Source organism: Leuciscus leuciscus (assembly GCF_965113295.1).
Source record: "Leuciscus leuciscus genome assembly, chromosome: 23".
Lineage (NCBI taxonomy): Eukaryota > Metazoa > Chordata > Actinopteri > Cypriniformes > Leuciscidae > Leuciscus > Leuciscus leuciscus.
In genome coordinates this window covers 5,309,935-5,329,579 of record NC_138747.1, presented here as the reverse complement: position 1 = coordinate 5,329,579, position 19,645 = coordinate 5,309,935, and the positions used below count along the sequence as shown (strand labels likewise).

At 37.3% G+C, this 19,645-nt stretch overlaps 1 protein-coding gene across 7 annotated transcripts in view; it reads right to left on the bottom strand.

Moving 5' to 3' along the window:
• Positions 1–301: 301 nt before the first annotated feature.
• The window catches only part of erc2 (ELKS/RAB6-interacting/CAST family member 2), a 49,202-nt gene continuing 29,858 nt past the window's right edge, over positions 302–19,645 (bottom strand). For 4 of the 7 annotated variants that reach the window (XM_082155771.1, XM_082155772.1, XM_082155773.1 and 1 more), the window contains 14 exons: positions 18,628–18,795; positions 18,196–18,363; positions 15,997–16,134; positions 14,367–14,507; positions 14,130–14,270; positions 12,528–12,563; positions 10,748–10,950; positions 5,026–5,037; positions 3,602–3,722; positions 3,332–3,492; positions 3,067–3,214; positions 1,255–1,974; positions 539–597; positions 302–433 (listed from right to left, as the gene is read on the bottom strand). In XM_082155771.1, coding sequence (XP_082011897.1) covers positions 571–597; positions 1,255–1,974; positions 3,067–3,214; positions 3,332–3,492; positions 3,602–3,722; positions 5,026–5,037; positions 10,748–10,950; positions 12,528–12,563; positions 14,130–14,270; positions 14,367–14,507; positions 15,997–16,134; positions 18,196–18,363; positions 18,628–18,795 — 2,184 coding nt within the window. In that variant the 3' untranslated portion in view covers positions 302–433; positions 539–570. The remainder of the gene's footprint in view (positions 434–538; positions 598–1,254; positions 1,975–3,066; positions 3,215–3,331; positions 3,493–3,601; positions 3,723–5,025; positions 5,038–10,747; positions 10,951–12,527; positions 12,564–14,129; positions 14,271–14,366; positions 14,508–15,996; positions 16,135–18,195; positions 18,364–18,627; positions 18,796–19,645) is intronic. The other 3 variants (XM_082155774.1, XM_082155776.1, XM_082155777.1) reach the window with 1 other exon arrangement.

Below are 19,645 nucleotides of genomic sequence, written 5' to 3'. Positions count from 1 at the left end.
ACTCCAGTCTTCAGTGTCACATGATCCTTCAGAAATCACTCTATAATATGCTGATTTTCTGCTCAAGAAACATTTATTATTATCAATGTATGAAACATTTGTGCTGTCTTTTTTAATCAACTGAATGCGCCGTTGGCTGAATGGTAAAAAAAAAAAATGATATGGTAGTGTATATGAAATTTGTAAATGAAATGATTTTATTTCAGACAAACACAGTTAGAAGTTCTGTTGATAGTATTTACCTGCTCAGGTGGTCTTCTCCAGCGTTGGCCCTCCCACTCACACTAATGCTCCGCCTCTTTCCTTAATGCATGGAAATAAATGGCCCCATCTAAAAGAGTGAATCTATGTGTAGATAAAGACTGGCCAAGTGAACAATGTAGAATTTCATCTGTATGGCATGGCTGTGCTCCTCCATTAGTGACTGAATTGTCTGAGAACATAAGGAGGAACATAATAAGAAAAACAATCACAAATCATTTTATCCACAAAAACTCACTTTAAACCAGAAAACTGACATCAATCATCAATATCTCACCCAAAAAAAACATCATCATAGCTTTGGTATGGTTATGCCCAAATTCCTTCTTCATCATCCTTTGAGCCCAACATATATCCAGAGGTCAGCATGAAATGAGGAGAATTAGATGAGTTAAAGGTGAAAGAGCAGGTTGTACATTTCTTGAATGTTTTACAGTGAGTGACTTGTACAGTTGATTATATAGTGATCCATCGCCTACCAGACCAACTTAATCTAGGTCTGTGATGATACTATCATATATTGTGTATATTTTTTTATTCTCTCATTAGAGTATTAGGCTACTATTAGTCAGTTTTTGGGATTGACAACCTCATTTTACTCACAGGTGTGAGTCTCAATAATGTCCCGTTCAAACAGCAACTTACAGTAGCGTCTCGAAAACTGTCTGTACATGTATGAACGTGCAATGGGAGTCAAGCCCGTATTCTCTTATTAGTAAACACAATTAGTAAAAAAGTATTAGACACGTACTTGCAAAGTTACTTACTGTCAGTAAAATGTCAAAATAAAGTGTTAGCAGATATTAAGCAGACAGTCTGCTAATACTCTAATGACTGAGTTGGCATGGTAGTTGTAAAGTTACTTATAGTACAATGTCTAAAGTGAACTATGGAAGACATTACCGCATAACAAAATGACCAAAACATACAACATACACTAATATTAAAGTAGAAACAAAATAATTTCAATATAAAGATAGATGAGTTACCGACCTGGTCTGGGGCGGGTCGGTGTCCGGGATGAGGCGGTCCACGGCCTGGACCCCGATGGTGTGGCGGAGGGTGTCGAGGGTGTGGGCCCTGTTGGCCGGGGTGTGGGGGGTGATGGGGGTGCTGCTGTGGGTGTGGGATGGGTTGAGGGTGGGGGCCCTGCTGAGGCGGTGGTCCGTGAGGGTGCTGGGGGTGTGGATGCTGCTGCTGCGGAGGGACCCCGGGATGAGGGTGTTGAGGGTGGGGCTGTTGAGGTCTGGGCTGGTGCGGGTGTGGGCCAGGTGGTTGTGGGTGCTGGGGGTGTTGCGGGTGAGGGTATTGAGGCTGGGGGGGCTGCTGCGGGTGTTGTTGGTGGTGGGGAGGAGGCTGCGGGTGTTGGGGATGGGGTGCATGTGGGTAAGGAGGCTGGTGCGGGTGCTGGGCCTGTGGGTGCTGGGCCTGTGGGTGCGGGTGCTGGGTTTGTGGGTGTGGGTGCTGGGTCTGTGGGTGCTGGGCCTGTGGGTGCGGGTGCTGGGCCTGTTGGTGCTGGGCCTGTGGGTGTGGGTGCTGGGCCTGTGGGTGCGGGTGCTGGGCCTGTGGGTGCGGGTGCTGGGCCTGTGGGTACGGAGGCTGGGGTTGGGGTTGAGGATGAAGGGGTTGAGGCTGCATGTGGGGAGGTGGAGCGTGAGGGTGGTAATGATCATCCTCGTAGTTGTCGGTAATCAGTTTCATCCTGCTCTGTGTCTAAAATGGATAGAGAAAAGAGAGTAAGACACAAGCAGCATATACCCATTAACTGATCATGGAATGGAAAAAAACATCTCTAAACAGCTTGTCCAAATGTAATCGGTTTGCTTTGACACAATTTCCAGGAGTCAATAATGCCTTCTAAGGAAGAACAGAAAATGTTCTAATCATTTCTTTCATCCATTCCCAACCAGCAAAGTTGGTATGGCCACAATTAATGTTGGCAAAACATCCCTCTAAAAGTGTACATGTACATAAGTATTCACAACCTTTGCCATGACACTCAAAATTGTGACCCTGGACCACAAAACCAGTCACATGGGTCAATTTGAGATTTATACATCACCTGAAAGCTGGATAAATAAGCTTTCCATTGATGCATGGTTTGTTACGATAGGATAGGATATTTGGCCAAGATACAACTATTTGAAAATCTGGAATCTGAGGGTGCAAAAAAATTGAAACATTGAGAAAATCGCCTTTAAAGTTGTCCATTTATGTTCGCCACTGCTGAATTCACTCACAAAAATAAATGTTTTATATATTTACAGATGTTCACTGTTTTTTCATGTTAGTTCACAGTGCATTAATCTATGTTGACAAATACAACTTTTGATTTTAATAATGTTTTAGTAAATGTTGAAATTAACATTATTAATAAATAGAGTGAAGTATTGTTCATGTTATTAAACCACTTATTGTAAAGTGTTACCATTTAATTAAATCACAATCTTTGCAATATGCATTAATCTTGATATCTCAATATATTGTAGAAGATTTCGAAATATATATTTATTCATTTCTCACACAATACAATTTAATGGTGTGATGCCTAAATTCACTTGTAACATGCACAATATAAATTTTATTGGGTTTTAACTTTAAAAAAACAAACAAATACAGTACATTATTTGTTCTATAATATCGCCCATTTAACATTTATTGGCCATAAAATGAAAATAATTATCCACTTGTCAGCATCAGACAGGATTTTAATATCCGTGCAGCTCTATGATAAATTGATGATGCCTAAACTGTCTTAATACTATGTGTTATTAAAAGGGCATTTGAGTGCATAAATTCACTGACCTGTTGTTTGAGCTGATGCATCAGTCTGTCCTTCTCTCTTTTCAGGGCCAGCACTTCCTCTTGTGTCTTCTTCTTATTGGAGGAGGACAGCTCCAGCAAAGCAATGTTAGCATCCTTCTCACTGATAGCAGCGAGCAGAGCCTGTTGTCTGAGAGGAACAGACAGTCTGAGATATGTATGCATGTACACTAAAGGACATTTTAGGCATCAAATATTTAAGATCTTGTTGTTAGAAGAAACAGAGTCTGATCGCGAAGATTCCTACTTCATCTCCAAGATCTCCTCGAGCTGTTTTCTGCGCTCCTGTCGGAGGTTGGTCAGATGGCCGTCTCTCTCAGAAAGAGACTGTTGGGTGGAGGACAGACGCTGCTTGGTGGCATCCAACTCCTGCCTCGTCTTCTCCAAAACATTCATCAACTCCTCCATCTGTGAAATGAAGAAAAACGAGTGCAGGAAATTTATGAGAAAACCTTTTGTTTTTCTAAGGAAATATAAAGGCATCATCCATTCACACAGGTATAAATCTCACACACACCTTTGGGTTGTCCATTGGATTATCCTTGCGCTGGTCTTGCAAGATGTTACCAGGACCTTTCTTGTCCATCTGAGGGCCAAGCTTGATGCCTGGGCCTTTTTTATTTTGATCCTTGGTTTGCCTTAAAAAGCATACAGTGTGTCACCTGAATAGTTTAATTTTATAGCAATCACAAATCACCATTTAACCAATTAAGATACAATGATCTCAATTAATGATCATATTGAGAAAATGTTAACAATTCTGACACGTTGGCCCGAAAAAGTAAAAAAAACTATTTTCTTACTCAGTATTTTTGTCTTGTTTTCCAGTAAAAATCAAGATACATTTACTTGAGAGGCAAAATAACTTAAGAAATTAAAGGGATAGTTCACAAAAAAAAAATTAAAAAATTCTGTCAATATTTACTCACCCTCATGTCCTTCCAAACCTGTATTTCTTTTGCGGAATACAACAAAAAAAAAAAAAAAAAAGAAGAAGAAAAACAAAAGAAAGATATTTTGAAGTATGTTGGTAACCAAACAGTTTCAGTACCCATTGAATTTTTTGGTTTGGTTACCAACATTCTTCAAAATATCTTCTTTAGTGTTCCAAAACATGAAGGTGAGTAAATGATGACAGAATTGTAATTTTATGGGTGGACTATCCCTTTAGGTGTTGTTTTGTACAAAAAATAAATAAAATAAAATAAAATAAAATAAAATAAAATAAAATAAAATAAAATAAAATAAAATAAAATAAAATAAAATAAAATAAAATAAAATAAAATAAAATAAAATAAAATAAAATAAATACATACTTATTTATTTATTTATTTAGATTTAATATTTTATAAGAAAAAAAATTGTTGCAAGTGGAGTAGGTAAAAAAAATAAGTGACTTAATTTTGATACTTTTTTCAGACAAAAGTATCTATTCATGGGTTTCATCAGGTCCCTTTCCACAGGTGTATAAAATCAAGCACCTAGATTATGAATGCGGACTGCATTGTGCTTGATTAATACACCTGTGGAAAGGGACCTGATGAAACCCATGAATAACTTATGTCATTTTGCTTCTCAAGTAATGAATCTTGATTTAAGAATGTTTAGATATTTATATTGGGAAAAAAGAGAGCTCTACTTGAGCTCTACTTGAACTCCACTTAACAGTCATTATTTCTTTGCAAATGCCATTTGGTTTGATACTTTATTATGTAACATTCAGACTTTTTAAAGTGCGTCTTAAGTGTCTAAACACATTTTGGCATTTGGTGTATGTGTGATTAGTAAGTGCAAATAACAATATAACACCATGAAATAAGACTCATAATCATGACAACAACACTATATGCAACACGGTTCAGTTATTATCACATGAACGAAACACGCTTGGTTATTGTTGCTCAGAAGGGAGGGTGGACACCTGAGGAACACCCAACTTACCTGGGAGCAAGACTGGTGGTGGAGGAAGAAGAGGGAGGAAGGATGCAGGAAGGGCAGGAACAGGAAGGAAGAGAAGACACAACACAGCAAACAGGAAGGAAAGGAGAAATACAACTTTAGAATTCTCAGAAACGAAGCAGAAAACAGCTGGAAAGAGTCAAGTGAGAAACTAAGGGTGGGTTAAAAGGGCTCCTATAAGATCAACAAGACAGGATGCAAGACACTATCATCTCAAACCATCACTGTCAGTGGTTAACCACTGAGTCCAGATCTGCAGGGGCCCGTGAGAGTGCCAACATGCAGCAGCTCAACCAGCCGAGCCGCAGTGAGGGATCGCGGGGGGGCAAACGGGGCAAGAGCGCTCAGGCATGAGGGTGCAAACCTACTTGAGGAACACCAGACCCTACCTAAGGTACCCAGCTCATTCACAGAGCACAACGGGGCCTGCAATGCCGGCCAACGTCTCATGCAGGACAGTGAGACGGCCGGTTTGGGGGGAATTTGGCAGGCTGAGGTGGGTGGATCATTCAGAAGAGTGAGAGCGAAGGGAGGAGAGATGATGTTAGGAAGCAGAAAGAGGAGAAGGGATGCAGATCAGCGTGTGAAATGGGGGTTCAAGGGTCAGGAAACGGGGCTCCGCTCCTTGCCAAAGCCCTCGTATGCCAGCAACACCAAGCGGCAAGCACAGAGATCACAGAAGCGTGTGTGTGCAAAATAGAGTAACAAATGCAGAACATGTTAACATGTCACATAAGCAGGGTGGAATAAAATACACCAAGATAAAAAAACACTGTTTTGAAGTCTAATTTCAAGAATAGTTCACCTAAAAATAAAAATTACTGTCATTTACTCACTTTCATGTTCAATTTCATGTACTTTTCATGTACAATAGCTTCATCATTAATTTTCAGTAAATAATGACTGAATTTATTTCTTACACAAATCCACTTCAAAAGACCCCCCCCCCCCCCCCCCCATTTTTTTTCACTGTAAAGCTGCTTTTAAACAATATTGTATAAAGCGCTATATAAATAAAGGTGACTTGACTTGACTTGATATGTGTAAACAACTTCTCCTTCAGCTTGATGACATGAGGGTGAGTACAAATGTACTGTACATTACAGTTTTTTTTTTTTTTTTTGGTGAACCATCCCTTTAATCTTGGTGCATTTTCAAAGTATGACATTAACTTGTTGCCATGCCAACATCAACACCACAGATATATCAAGTGTGCAGTTATCACACATCTGACACAATGTGAAAAAAATAAATAAAGTTTTGTGCTGCTGAAACAGAGGAACCATTTTGATTAAAACTGTGAGATATTGCAAATTCTATATCCACTGCACAAAAACACATTATAGAACAGATATAATGATAAAAAGGAAAACGTGCACTCTGGCTGATGTACACATAAGCTCTGTTCCAAAGCCGAGTGAGATGCCTACCTAGGAGGCAACATATTTTAGGCAGTATAGGTGTGCTCATAACATGTTCCAAAAAATTTTTAGACAGCAATATATATATATATATATATACATATATATATATATATATATATATATATATATATATATATATATATATATATATATATATATATATATATATATGTGTGTGTGTAATAAGGTGTCATTTTGGCCAAAATCTAAGGAAGCATTACATTTATCCTTTAAAAATGTCATTCAAAGGTTTGGGGTTGGTAAGATTTTTTTATGTTTTGGAAAAGTCTCTTACGCTCACCAAGGCTACATTTATTTGATAAAAAATACAGTAAAAAATGTAATATTATGAAATAGTATTACTATTCAAAATAACTGTTTTCTATGTTAATATCTTTGAAAATATAATTTATTCCTGTGATGCAAAGCTGAATTTTCAGCATCATTACTTTAGGCTTCAGTGTCACATGATCCTTCAGAAATCATTCTATGCTGATTTGCTGCTCAAGAAACATTTCTTATTTTCATTGCTGAAAACAATTGTGCTGATTAACATTTTTGTGGAAACCATGATCCATTTTTTTCAGGATTCTATGATGAATAAAGTTTAAAAGAACAGAAAAAAAAATCTTTTGTGACACAAACAAATGTCTTTGCTGTAATTTTTTATCAATGTAATGTGTCCTTGCTGAATAAAATTAATTTCTTTGGGGGAAAAAATCGAACTGACCACAAACTTTTGAACAGTCCCAGAATGCACTGTGACAAGATCAAGATGGCAATTGTGAGCAACTTACTTAGGATGCTGCCTACATATACAGTGAGGCATCTCACTAGAGTTTAGAAGAAAGCCCAATACATGCACAAGAAACGGCATACACAACCACAAAACACATTATACACACATCTTATTTTCGGAGCTGTCTCAGTCCACTGATTTTTACATCAATGCAATCTGGTGCATATTTACAACATTATAAGGAATAAAAGCATCCTTTCCTTTGATAGAAAAACCAGTGAATGAGAGACAGCCGTGCAACAGGGACATCAAGGCATCAAACAGCCACACAGATAAATGCAGCCGAGCCGTGGTGCCAGGACAGAGCACTCACTTTCCCAGGAAGTCCCACATCATGCCCCCAATCTGCTGGGGGGCAGCGGACACAGAGGGGGGAGGCTCAGAGGGGGCTCTGCCACCAGGGCGGGGCGAGGGGCGGGCAGCGGGGGGAGGGGGGCTGGGCCAGAGTCAAGGACGTATGAGTTATGAGGTTATGGATGGAGGTAACATGAATGAAGAAGGAAGAATGATAGAACGACAGACAGACGGATAGATAGATAGATAGATAGATAGATAGATAGATAGATAGATAGATAGATAGATAGATAGATAGATAGATAGATAGATAGATAGATAGATAGATAGATAGATAGATAGATAGATAGATAGATAGATAGATAGACAATGTTTAATTTCGATTGGTTGAAGACAGGAATTCAGTAGCCAATGACAGAAATGCAGAAGAGTTGCAGGACAGGAAGAACATGAAGATTGTCAAGAAATTGTGAACAAGAAATGAGTGTTTTATGACAGAAGACGAAGGATAATGGAAGGAGGTCGGAAAAAGAGAAAGACCGAAAGACAGAACAGAGAAAGAGAAAGAGTTGGCGAGACGGTAAAAAACAAAAAAAAACAAAACAGAAACACACATGGTTAATCAAACCACATTAACACTGAAGCATGAGCGTCAACTGAGAAAAAGCAACAAGACTTTGAGCCAGAGCTGAAGAACCTATGAGGAACTGAACTACTGTCTGATGCCCAAAACTATTATAAAGGCTGTTCACACTGACAGTGATTTTCATTGTTTTTTTATAACGAAAAAAAGTTTGTATATCATTTGCAGAGATAATCTGATAATTAAAAGTCCATCAATATATACTGTATATATATAAGTAATTTTTAATATTATTTTATCATTTTTATAAATATATATTTTTAAATACATACTTTATTGTTATATTTATCCGTAAAAATATCACTTTCACTGGTACTCAGCACATTGTATTACTGCTTATTTGCATGAAATGTAACCTTACTCAACTTAGTTGTGTCAATGATTTATGGCCACTTTCAAATTGCTGTTAGTGTGAACGGCCATTTAGGATGATGTACAACCTGAACACACAGGAGTAGCATGGACCTGATGTCTTAAATGAACTACTCAACTAAATTGAATAATTTAAAAGAAGAGATACGGAGGCAGTTGTACATGAACATGCCAAAACACACATAGATTTGTAGGGAATAGCAGTCATCACAGCGTATGAAGAGAGGCAATTCACAACCACTAAACAAGCTCGACATCAATATTCAGAACATGTCAGAAACGCACAGAATGTTGATGACCTCATGAATGCAAGATTCCAGGAAACAGCATAAATATTTGCAATCATCATCATATTTCCCCTGTAGGAGATGCATTATTGACGGCAGCTCTGAGAGTACAGCGCGGTTTGTACCGCATCAGTAGCAAAACAGCCTTTGACATCAGCATTTTGATGTCATATCCCTGCAGAATTGTATATTTAGCAGTACAGTAGAAACTGTCAACTGATGCTGTCAAGGCCCGAGATAACGGCAAAACGAGAGATCAGTCCTGATGCTGCTTTCTGAAACTTTTGCAGACTTCATAAATATGTTTCAGCGTGTTAAATCTTATATTTACACTACCAGGGAAACGTCATAACACATTTATTCATTGTTTATTTTTTACGACTTTCAACATTTTAGAATAAGAGTAAAATCATTAAAGGCAGGGTAGGCGATTTGCTGCAGAATTTTTTTCACATCCTGATAGCAATCACTAAGCTAAGTGGTCTAAATGTATTTATATATTGTCTGTGGAAGGTGTAGGACCATAAAATGTCCTTCCAATCATTGCATTTGGTCCGAATGCTATGATACAATGTTCTACCTGCCTGACAGCGTATGTATTTTCATATTTCCGCGCACCTGCTCACGCAGACATCACACGTCATCAAAACGTCAGTTTCATACTATTAGTTAGACAGACGTCAGTCACTGAGCACCGCAACAGAAACAGCAGGCGCCTTTTACAGTTCCTCCTGAACCAGGACAACAAGCTTATGCTGCGTTCAGTTCACTACTGTAATTTGGAAGAGATGGAACCCTTTGACATTATACTTGGAGTCGGAGCGGTTCGTGACTCAAATTTATGCATTTCAATGGCAACACTATCAACGCTGAAATGAAGCTGCAGCAGTGCAGGTGGTACAGGTCAGTGCTCTTTAAGTTGTTTATGTTCATTATTATTGTAATGTTATGTGCTTTGAGACACGAGGAAGTTTAACACCATCTCTCATCACGTGATGCTTTGCTGTATGTGTTCATGTGTTTTGAAGGAGGCGTGGCTTTGTAGACGCTCTGAAATGAGGGTGGGATCTTATGCTTTCAAAGCTAGCTTGCTATTGCTAGCCTTTCCGAAAATTACCTACCCTACCTTTAAGAGTCTGAAACTATGAAAAAACTAAAATTGAAGTATGTGAGTTATGTAGTGACTATTAAAGTGACCATGAAATCAAAATTGCAGATTCTTATTTGTTTTTATGGAATTTTGTAGTAGTATTTATTATAAATTGATTTATCCATGCACATCATTTTTTTAATTCATGTGTTCTCGTTATCTTTAATCAAAATAACGTCTCCTCCCTCTTGCAGCGACATCTCTTCTCTGATGATGTGTTAACTGCCGTGAGGGCGGGGCAACCTGTCACTCGCATGAGATCCACCAATAGCAAACCACAACCATCCAATCAATTCCCAAAGGACAAAATCAAGTCCACCCCTACATTTTTTCATTCAATCGGATATACATCACATTAAGGAATAAAAGACTGTCGCAACTTTAAACAAAGCAAATATCTTATATTTCATATTATATCTCGAATTTCTTCTTTGTCTGATTTCCAGCTCTTCATGAGAGGTGCACCTTGGGATGCAGTTTAAACCGTATTGGAAGACACTTTTGTGAAAAATAAAAACTTTAATTAAAATGTTAATAGAGTAAAGAAATGCATGCATATTTTACTATCAACTCATTTATTTTAAATATGTATAAGTATTTAGATCAAAATGTTTTTAAGATCATAAGAATGCAAAAACCAATTCAGTCAAGTGTGTCCAAAATAAATGTTTGATGTGACTTAAATGTTCAACCTCACCCTTCCAAAAGCATTTGAAAGTAAAAAAGGGTCCTCACCTCTCCAGTTCTGCAATCTTCTTATCCTTGTCATTTTTCTCCGTCTCCACCTCTCTCAGAATATCCAGTAACCTCTCGACCTCATTCTGGGCTTTGCCGGACTCCTCTTTGTAGTAGGACACCTCCTTCTCCAGATGTTTGACCCGGTCCACATACTCTGGGTTCCCACGTGAGCTTTGCTGCACCTCCACCTCGTGAGCCTTCTGTATGCGGATCGTGGGAAGGCATCGCCATAGAAACCAGTTAAAAAAACACAGCTTCAGCCAATCAAATTCAATGAATGAAGAAACATTCCCAATTCTGAATGCCAACACGTAAGCCAGACTAGAGGCGTCTTAGGGCTTCACAAAGCAGATAATCAGCCAAGCTTTAAATGCAAAAACTCCAAAGATTAAATGTACTTATTTGGCTTGTCGCAGTCAAACTGTAGTTAAAAACTGTAGAACCGACAAAGTTGCAATTATGCATAATTTCCTTTGCAATATTTAAACGCAGCCTTGCTTAGTTTGTAAAACACTACAAGCAATCTAAAACACAGTTTACATCAGCATGTTTAAAATGAAGGCACAATGGATCACATAGAGTGTTGGGTAAGTTACTCTAAAAAAAGTAATTAATTACTAGCTACTAATTACATCTTCAAAAGAGTAATTAGATTACTGTACTCATTACTTTCTCTAAAAAGTATTGGATTACTTATTACTAATCACTTTCTAAATCCCATATCAACCTTGAGTTGAACAATACAGGGACAGACACGGAACTGCACTTTTGATTCTTTCAAATAAACAATATACAATTGCATAAATTATTTTAGAACTAACCAAATTGTGTAAAGGAAGAAGGTTACATTAAAAGCATAAATTTTACCATTAAATGTTGATGTTAAATCCACTATTGTTTTACATAGAATTGTTAGATACAGTATTTAATGCAATTACATTAGAAGTAACTGTTATAAAATTACAAAAAAATTAAGAGTAACACCTTACTTTATTTTTTCAAGGGAAAAGTAATTAAATTACAGTAATTAGATTAGTAATTAATTACACCCAACACTGATCCCATAAAAAAACTAAATTAAAGAAAGCGACAACATATACAGTATAATCCAAGATAATGTGGCCATAAAACCAAAAGTTTGTCACAAAGGCAGTAAATCAAAGCTGACACTCTAGATTCTCAAAATGATCACATGACATGAGAGGAATTAAACACACAAGACAGAGGAACATGCAAAGCAACATGCAAATGTGGATTTTAGCTCCATGGTTCAGTGGTAAGATTCTTTGCAATGTGTTTATGCGTGTTCAAGTATCTGAGTATTAACTACAAGGAAACAGATTAGTAAATACTGGAAGCATGAGGAAACAATACAGTTTTTAAACATTCTGAACACGTTTCACAGAATGCCTTAGAATCACTCTAAATTCTGTTTCATCCCGTTGGTTCGGTCTCCATATGATAAAAACACTAAATGAACATAAATTAAATATTATATAATATATCTATATCTATATGCTTCATCCTGCAGGCCTCTATTGGTACTACAACAACAAAAAACTCCAAAAATAGCTGTTCATATTATACATATTTGTTCCTGTATCACAGGATGAACCTTAAAGTTCATCAGATCATAAATTACAACTCCTGCTCTCTAAGCCAGCAGGGTTGAATTCCTTCTAGACCTTTCTAAGTTAAATTTGAAGTTAAAGAAACTAAGTGTGTAGTGTCCTCATGCTTTCAACATGTCCTAGTACAGATCCAGAGAGACACTTACGGGATTGTTCATTTGACTGAACAGCTGCTCTGCTTGCTACATTGCAAAGGAGGGAATCATGGGAAATGAGGAGGAGGAGGAGTATGAAGGGACCCAGTAAAACAGCACAAGCTTTATCATTAGCTCTTCTTTCAGGTTAATGATAATGTTCTACACAGGAGAATATAAGTAACCAGAGAGCAACATAAGAACAAAAAGAAGCCAGCTGAGTCTCAAATCGGAGTGAACTGCCGAGTGCCGACCCAGACAGCGGTTCTGATCATCAGTGACATTCTAAACATTTGAACTCTGGTAACCCAAAAAATGCCATTTAGGCTTGCGGTTCGCTAGGTTTTGAGACACAGCTGCTGTCAGATAGGAGAAATTAGACAAAGACAGCAACATCTTATCAATACTTCAATAAAGTTCCCATGATGCCCTCTAAAATGAGTGACCATTAAGCTGATGCAGAAAACACATTCAATGAAACAACTGGCTAATTCATTGAACGTAATTCCAGTGGTATAGTGATTAGTGGTTGACTGATATGGGTCTTTAAAAAGTAGATGCTCCTAGAGCAGGATGGAGAATATAATGCCATCCCGTTGCATATATAATGCCAGAATAGAGAGACCATACTGAAAATCTAGGATTCATTTAAAATACAACTTAGAATAATTTTTAGGATTAAAAAACAGTAATAAAACAAATACATTTTATCATGTCAAATATTATGTTAAATTCTGGACTTTCAATAATCAAATGGAATTTTTGACATTCGTCATGTGAACTGATGAAAATTCACTTTTCACTAAGATTGTTACACTGATTAAATGTGCAATACTGTTCAAACGTGTGGGATCAGAAAGAATTTCAAATGGTTCAGTGGTAAGATTCTTTGCAATGTGTTTATGTGTGTTCAAGTATCTGAGTATTAACTACAAGGAAACAGATTAGTAAATACTTGAAGCATGAGGAAACAAATGTGTTTGAAAGAAGTCTCTTATGTTCACCATTTTGATCAAAAATACAGAAAAATTTTAATATTGTGAAACATTATTACAATATGAAACACATTTTTATATTTTAATAAATTATTAAAAATGTAAATAAAATAAAATAAAATAAAATTGTGTCACATGACCCTTCAGAAATCATTCTAATATGCTGATTCGTTGCTCAAGAAACATTTCTTATTATTATCAATGTTTAAAACAGTTGTGTTGCTTAATATTTTTATTTAAATGTGATACATTTTTTCAGGGTTCTTTAATAAAAAGAAAGTTCAAAACAGCAATTTAACAATGTAAAAGTCTGTTGGATCAAATTAATGTATCCTTGCTAAAAAAAAGTATTAGTTTCTTTAAAAAAAATCTTACAGACCCCAAACTTTTGAAAGGTAGTAAAATATATATTGCTAAAATGAAACTTTTTCATTAGTTTTCACTAGTTTTTTTTATTTTTTATTTTTTATTTTTTTATTTTACATCATATTTAGTCGACACAAGGGGGAACGACCACTTTTATTGAGTGCCAAAGCGGCACAGTTAACGGCCGATGCTGATTGATAATCTTAAAATCTGCAAATATCGAATTATCAAGATGTCAGAAGGAAAATTCTACCTTTTGTAACTGTGTCTCCAGTTTATTGCATTCCTCTTTCTTCTGCTCGATTGCGATCTCAAGAGACTTGAGTTTGGAGTCTTTCTTGAGACCTGATGAGGCCAGCGAGGAGGCGTGTTCTTTTAAATCTATGAGACTTGACTGGAGGAAGAGGATAGACGAGACCAGAGCTGACAGTCTGACCAAAATCTCAAAGAAACACAACACTAACAGTCATGCATGCAATCTCTGACGTACCTCTTTCTCCGTTAACTCCAGCTGTAAAGTGTTCACCTTCTCTTTCAGGTCTTTATTCTCTTTTTTATATGAGTCCACCTCGTCTAGTCTCTCTCGGTCTTCCCTCTCTCTTTGCTCTTTCAGGCGCTCAATAATTCGCTCCTGCGACAAAAACACATTGCACCTGCACTCACGGATAATTGAGCAAGCTAAAACTATTTACACTTCCCTAACACTCATGGTTTATCAATAAATGTCTGTATATGTCTTCATTCTTCTCAGATTAGGGGACAAATTCGCTAAAACTTGCTGTAAAGTAGGGGTTGCACAGACTAGTCGACTTTAATGCTCTGCCATGATGACGCTTTAAGCTTGACGTCGACTTGTCTCTGATCATGGCCTATAGAGGGCGCAACAGGATAAGAAATCTTTGAAGGCCACTTTTACGAGATGGTCCTCACTGCAGAACATGAAATCCACGGGGAGGAGTCGGATCTAGATCCAACTCCTCCCACCTTACATATACCTAAACCTACCCATCTCCACCCCCTGATCCCTAAACCCACCCCTAAACCTACCAATCTCCACCCCTTATATCTGGATCCAGCTCCGCCCCCCGGATCTCATGTACTGCATTGAGGTGCTACTGACTTTTACGCTGTTTCCAACTGTTAAAATGACAAATAAATACATAATCCGAGAGCGCTCCACAAGATATGTTTGGTTATACCGTCTGGATGCTCAGAATTGATCGGGTGAATGCACGATTTAAATAGCTTTTTGTATATGCATGTTGGTCGCCGTTCTAAACTAAGGCGCTGCTGCATTGTAACGCACACACAGTAGCTTGCATGCAGATCGCGTGCACACAGAAACATTTAGAAGCACAGAAATGTATTGTCAACACTGTTCTGTAATTTATTAACAAAATAGCTTAGAAAATGAACTGTTTTGCATATACACTAACATATTTAGTTTCTTAGTAACTAAAACCCACAGCTTCACTAAAAGTAGAGAGATGCTTCCTGGTAGAATTAATTCACAGGCAATCGCTCTCTCTCACACTAATGCATTCATATAAATGTAATCTTTATTGTGCTACTTTATCTTTATCTGATTTAGAACGAGCAGAAATCTGTGAGAAATATAAAGACCCACTGACAAAAGAACTGATAAAAATAAGCTGTGATGTAGAAGCGCTGTGTCATATGCCATAGCTGTGCACAAGGCAACCCGCGTTCGAGTCTCAGCTCGAGGTTCAGGCTTATTTGTTCATTAATGACGTCATCAGAGACTAGTCGATGTCGACTCGAGTTTAATCAGATAAATGTCGACTTTAAAAAAATATGAAGTTGTTGTTCAACCCCTACTGTAAAGTTGAAGCAATTCTGCACAGTCCCAGAAAAGTATACCAGATTGTGGCATCCTTCACAATCGAGCACTCAAATCTGGCCTGAATGCGGAGGAATTGTGCTATACTTAATAGACTTTTTGGCTATGTTTTTATTTTTTACCTGATTTGCATAATTTGCATAATTTTGGAGAGATTTCCAAAAGGGCTCTTCAAAAAACTAAAATCAGCATATTTGAGGCAGCTCTGATTTTATGTGGTTCTGGTCTGCATTTTAATTTCCAGACGTGTTTTTGGTACCTTCTCGGACAGAGCTTCCTCTAGCGTGGCGAGGGCAGTATCAGTGTTGCTGGAGTCCGTCTGGAGAGACTTCACTCTGTCCTTTAGATTCCCGAGCTGTTTATCTTTATCCCTCAGCTGCTCCTGAAGGTTTTCAATCTAAGAGAGAGGAAGAAGATAAAACGGGTGTGGATATAGCAAACATCTAACTGTTTATCCAGAGTTTGGAGTTCTCTTTTGATTGAACTCATGATTGATCTGAACCATCTCATGTAATGTGTGCTGGCGATCAGTTATTCACAAATAAAACATCTAGTTATATGTAGCAGCAGTGGCACTTTTAAAACATTTTGTCAGGGGTCCACAAACATTGTCAAAACAACAACGGAAAATGTCAAATAACAACAGATTGCACTGGGACAATGAGGAACATTTATAAGCCAGCATTCCCTGACATGGATAGATGTATACTTCATATTGCTGTGTGTGGCGAGCTTCACAAAGAGTCATATAAACTGTGCTGCCATTCAGAAACCGCATGTACTCAAGGCCATCTTACAAAGATGGATAACCTGGTCTGATGTAACGGGAAAAGTACCTGGACATCTGAGCAAGTCATATGGTCTGTTGGTTCATCTTTCACCTTGTTTTCCATTTGAACGGGTTTGTGTTAAAGAAAGCCTGAGGATAGTTCAACCCACAATGTCTATTGCTGACTGTGAAACATGGTGGTTGGTTTCTAATGGTACGGGCAGCATCTCAAGGGAATATTTATGCCTGATGATGTTCAGTATGGTCAGATAATGGGCTAGATTTCACTTCCTTCATCCTTCCCAAGAACTGGATGCTTTTCTTTTTGATGAATGGTGCAATATCCCATTACCCACAATTATGGAGCTGTATGAATGGGATTCAAGAGCAAATTAAGCTGGTTTAAGCGCAAAAGGAACTACTGGGTGTTTCTTTGTGTAAATATATAAGCAATATAGTAGGTTGTTGCTGATGTGACTTAAAATATCTGGGGGAAAAAAATAGATCAAACCAGCACAGAGAGCAAGAGATCAGAAGTTAAATGTGGTTTGAAGCACATTTTTTGACAACTGAGATGTTTCCTGTGTGGCTGAATAACATGAAAAAGGTTAAAGAACCCAGCAAAGCAAGCGGTGAGATGGTAAAGAGAGGGCAAAGATGAAAAAGGAGTTGAAAGAAGATACAGTAGAGAAATGTGCAAATGCTCTGTGGCTCTGTTCCTTGGAGATTGTTAAATGCATTTGAGGATTGCCTTATCTGTGAAGAGTGCAAGCAATTCTTCTTCCATTTTCAGTCAAAATCCAGCTCACTGGGTATTAGAAAAGAGCTTTAAGTGCATTTCTAATGCTAAGTGCATTTCTAATGCTGACTATAACTAATGAAAAATAATTTCTCCTTTTTTCACATCTAGAAGGGAACATTCACAGAAGAACTCTCAAAGTTATGAACAAACGTTCTTCCAGTAACGTTAATAGAATGTTCGTTTTAAAGTTTTTAATACCTATCTTTTGTGTGTCCATCAGTGGTCAACTTTGACATAGTTATGACAGTGTAATGTAATGACAAAACATAAGCAAACGTCCTTTGACTTACTACAGAATCTGAGGTCTCACACCATGGCATTGGCCTTACTTCACCAAACATCTCGCTATCCCTTGGTCTATAATAATGTTCTAAATGCATTGAAACAAAAACATTGATAGTACATTGTTCATGGAAGTTTTTTTCTGAAATGTTTTAGTTGGAGGTTTGTCTAACATTTTATAAATGTTATAACTTGTTTTAGAATGTTTAGTGAACATTCAAAAGTAACGTTTCCATAATGTTTAAAAAATTATAAAATGGAATGTTTCCTTAATGTTATCATAACCAAGAAAAAAAACGTTTTTTAAAACATTTTAAAAACTGGACAATATGAACATTAGCAAAACGTTCTTAAAACATATAATTGTTAGCAGGGCTCAGTACAAACCATTTTCAACAAATCTGACCAACACCACTAAATAGGCAATATAAAATGCTATATAAATCTGTTACATCTACAGTAAAAGAGGCTAATTTCAAACCCAGTTGCTTATATCACACTCTTCCTGAGGAATTACTGCTTGCCAACATTGACCCCAAACATTACTAAATGGCCATGAAAACAGTCTGACCTAATCTCTGACCTTTAATTCCTGAGTGATTTACCTTCTTCTGCAGGACGTTGATCTTGCGTTCTTTGACTTCCAGCATGTCTTTAATGTCTCTGATCTCCCCAGCCAGTGTTCCCTTCTCCTCAGTCAAGTCTTGCAATTGCTTCGTCTTCTTATTAAGGAACGATTCCTTCTCCTCCAGACGCAATCGGAGAGCGTCCACCTAACCAACACACCATGAGCATCAGAGTTCATGCAAAGCTGAAGAGATATGCCTTCAAGTGCTAATATGGCAATAAGTCATAAGTCAAATATTATGTTAACAAGTGAGAACATAATTTGTTAAAATGAAATAAGATAAGATAAAATAATAATAATAATAATAAAAATATATATACTATTTAAAGTAATGCACAAACAATGGGAGTCTATGGAGCAGGGCTTTGCACAAGAGTAAATTTGAGTATTAAAAAAAAAAAATGGTAACCTCTGTTTGTAGGATGGCAGCGCGTTGCTCTTTGGCAGTGAGGGACTCTTTGAGCACTTCAATATGCTGTTTGCAGTCTGAATTCTGATTATTCAGAGTTTCCAGTTTTGTTTGCAGACCTAAAAGCTCGGATTCTTTTTTCGAGAGCTCCTGCTTGAGCTGGTCAATCTAAAAGAGATTGAGAAAGAAAAGAAGGCACAGAGGAAGATCATTTTCTCTTATTTATGGCACAGGGAAATTATTTAGCATATAAAATGTTACAAAACATCTAGACAAATCATTTTTAATGAGTCATGTCATAAAACATATTAATCTTTTATAATAGAAAAGCTGAATGAGTATGGGAGTTTTCTTCTCTATTCGGTACCCTCCTCACATAAAAGATAGATTTCAGGACGCAATCCCCATTTAATATACATCAGCCATATCAATTATTGATGAAATGAGTTCTATAAATATCACAACAAAACCCCCAGCTGATTCACGAGCATGTTAGATACAGCAAAGACATCACCAGTGATAATACCCACGCACATGTGCACAAAAATCCACCTCTTCTAACCAATGACAGATAGAGAAAATCTACTTTTACAAGCCAAATTGTAAAATTGGGCGGTGTAAATCAAACAAACCAATCAGAACTCAGTATCAGAATGTCATTACATCATTGCATTAAAGGCCAATTCACACTGCACCGACAGATGGAAGTGTTTTGACAAGAAAGACTGTCAGGACAGTCGTGAGAAATATTTACACAGATCCTATTTGAATACTGCTGCTTCTAACATTACTCAGCAAACCTATCATTACAATTCCACCAGACTTCTGTGAGGAGTTTCTCTGCCACTTCCCGTGACACTTGAAACCAATCACTACAATTTGTGAAAAAGACACATTTCTTTATAAAAAAAACTCAAAGATATATTTCATCTGAGGATGCACTGATAGTAGAATTTTGGCAAACAACAGTATAATAATTAAAATAATTTTTAATGTTAACCGACATTATACATTTTTA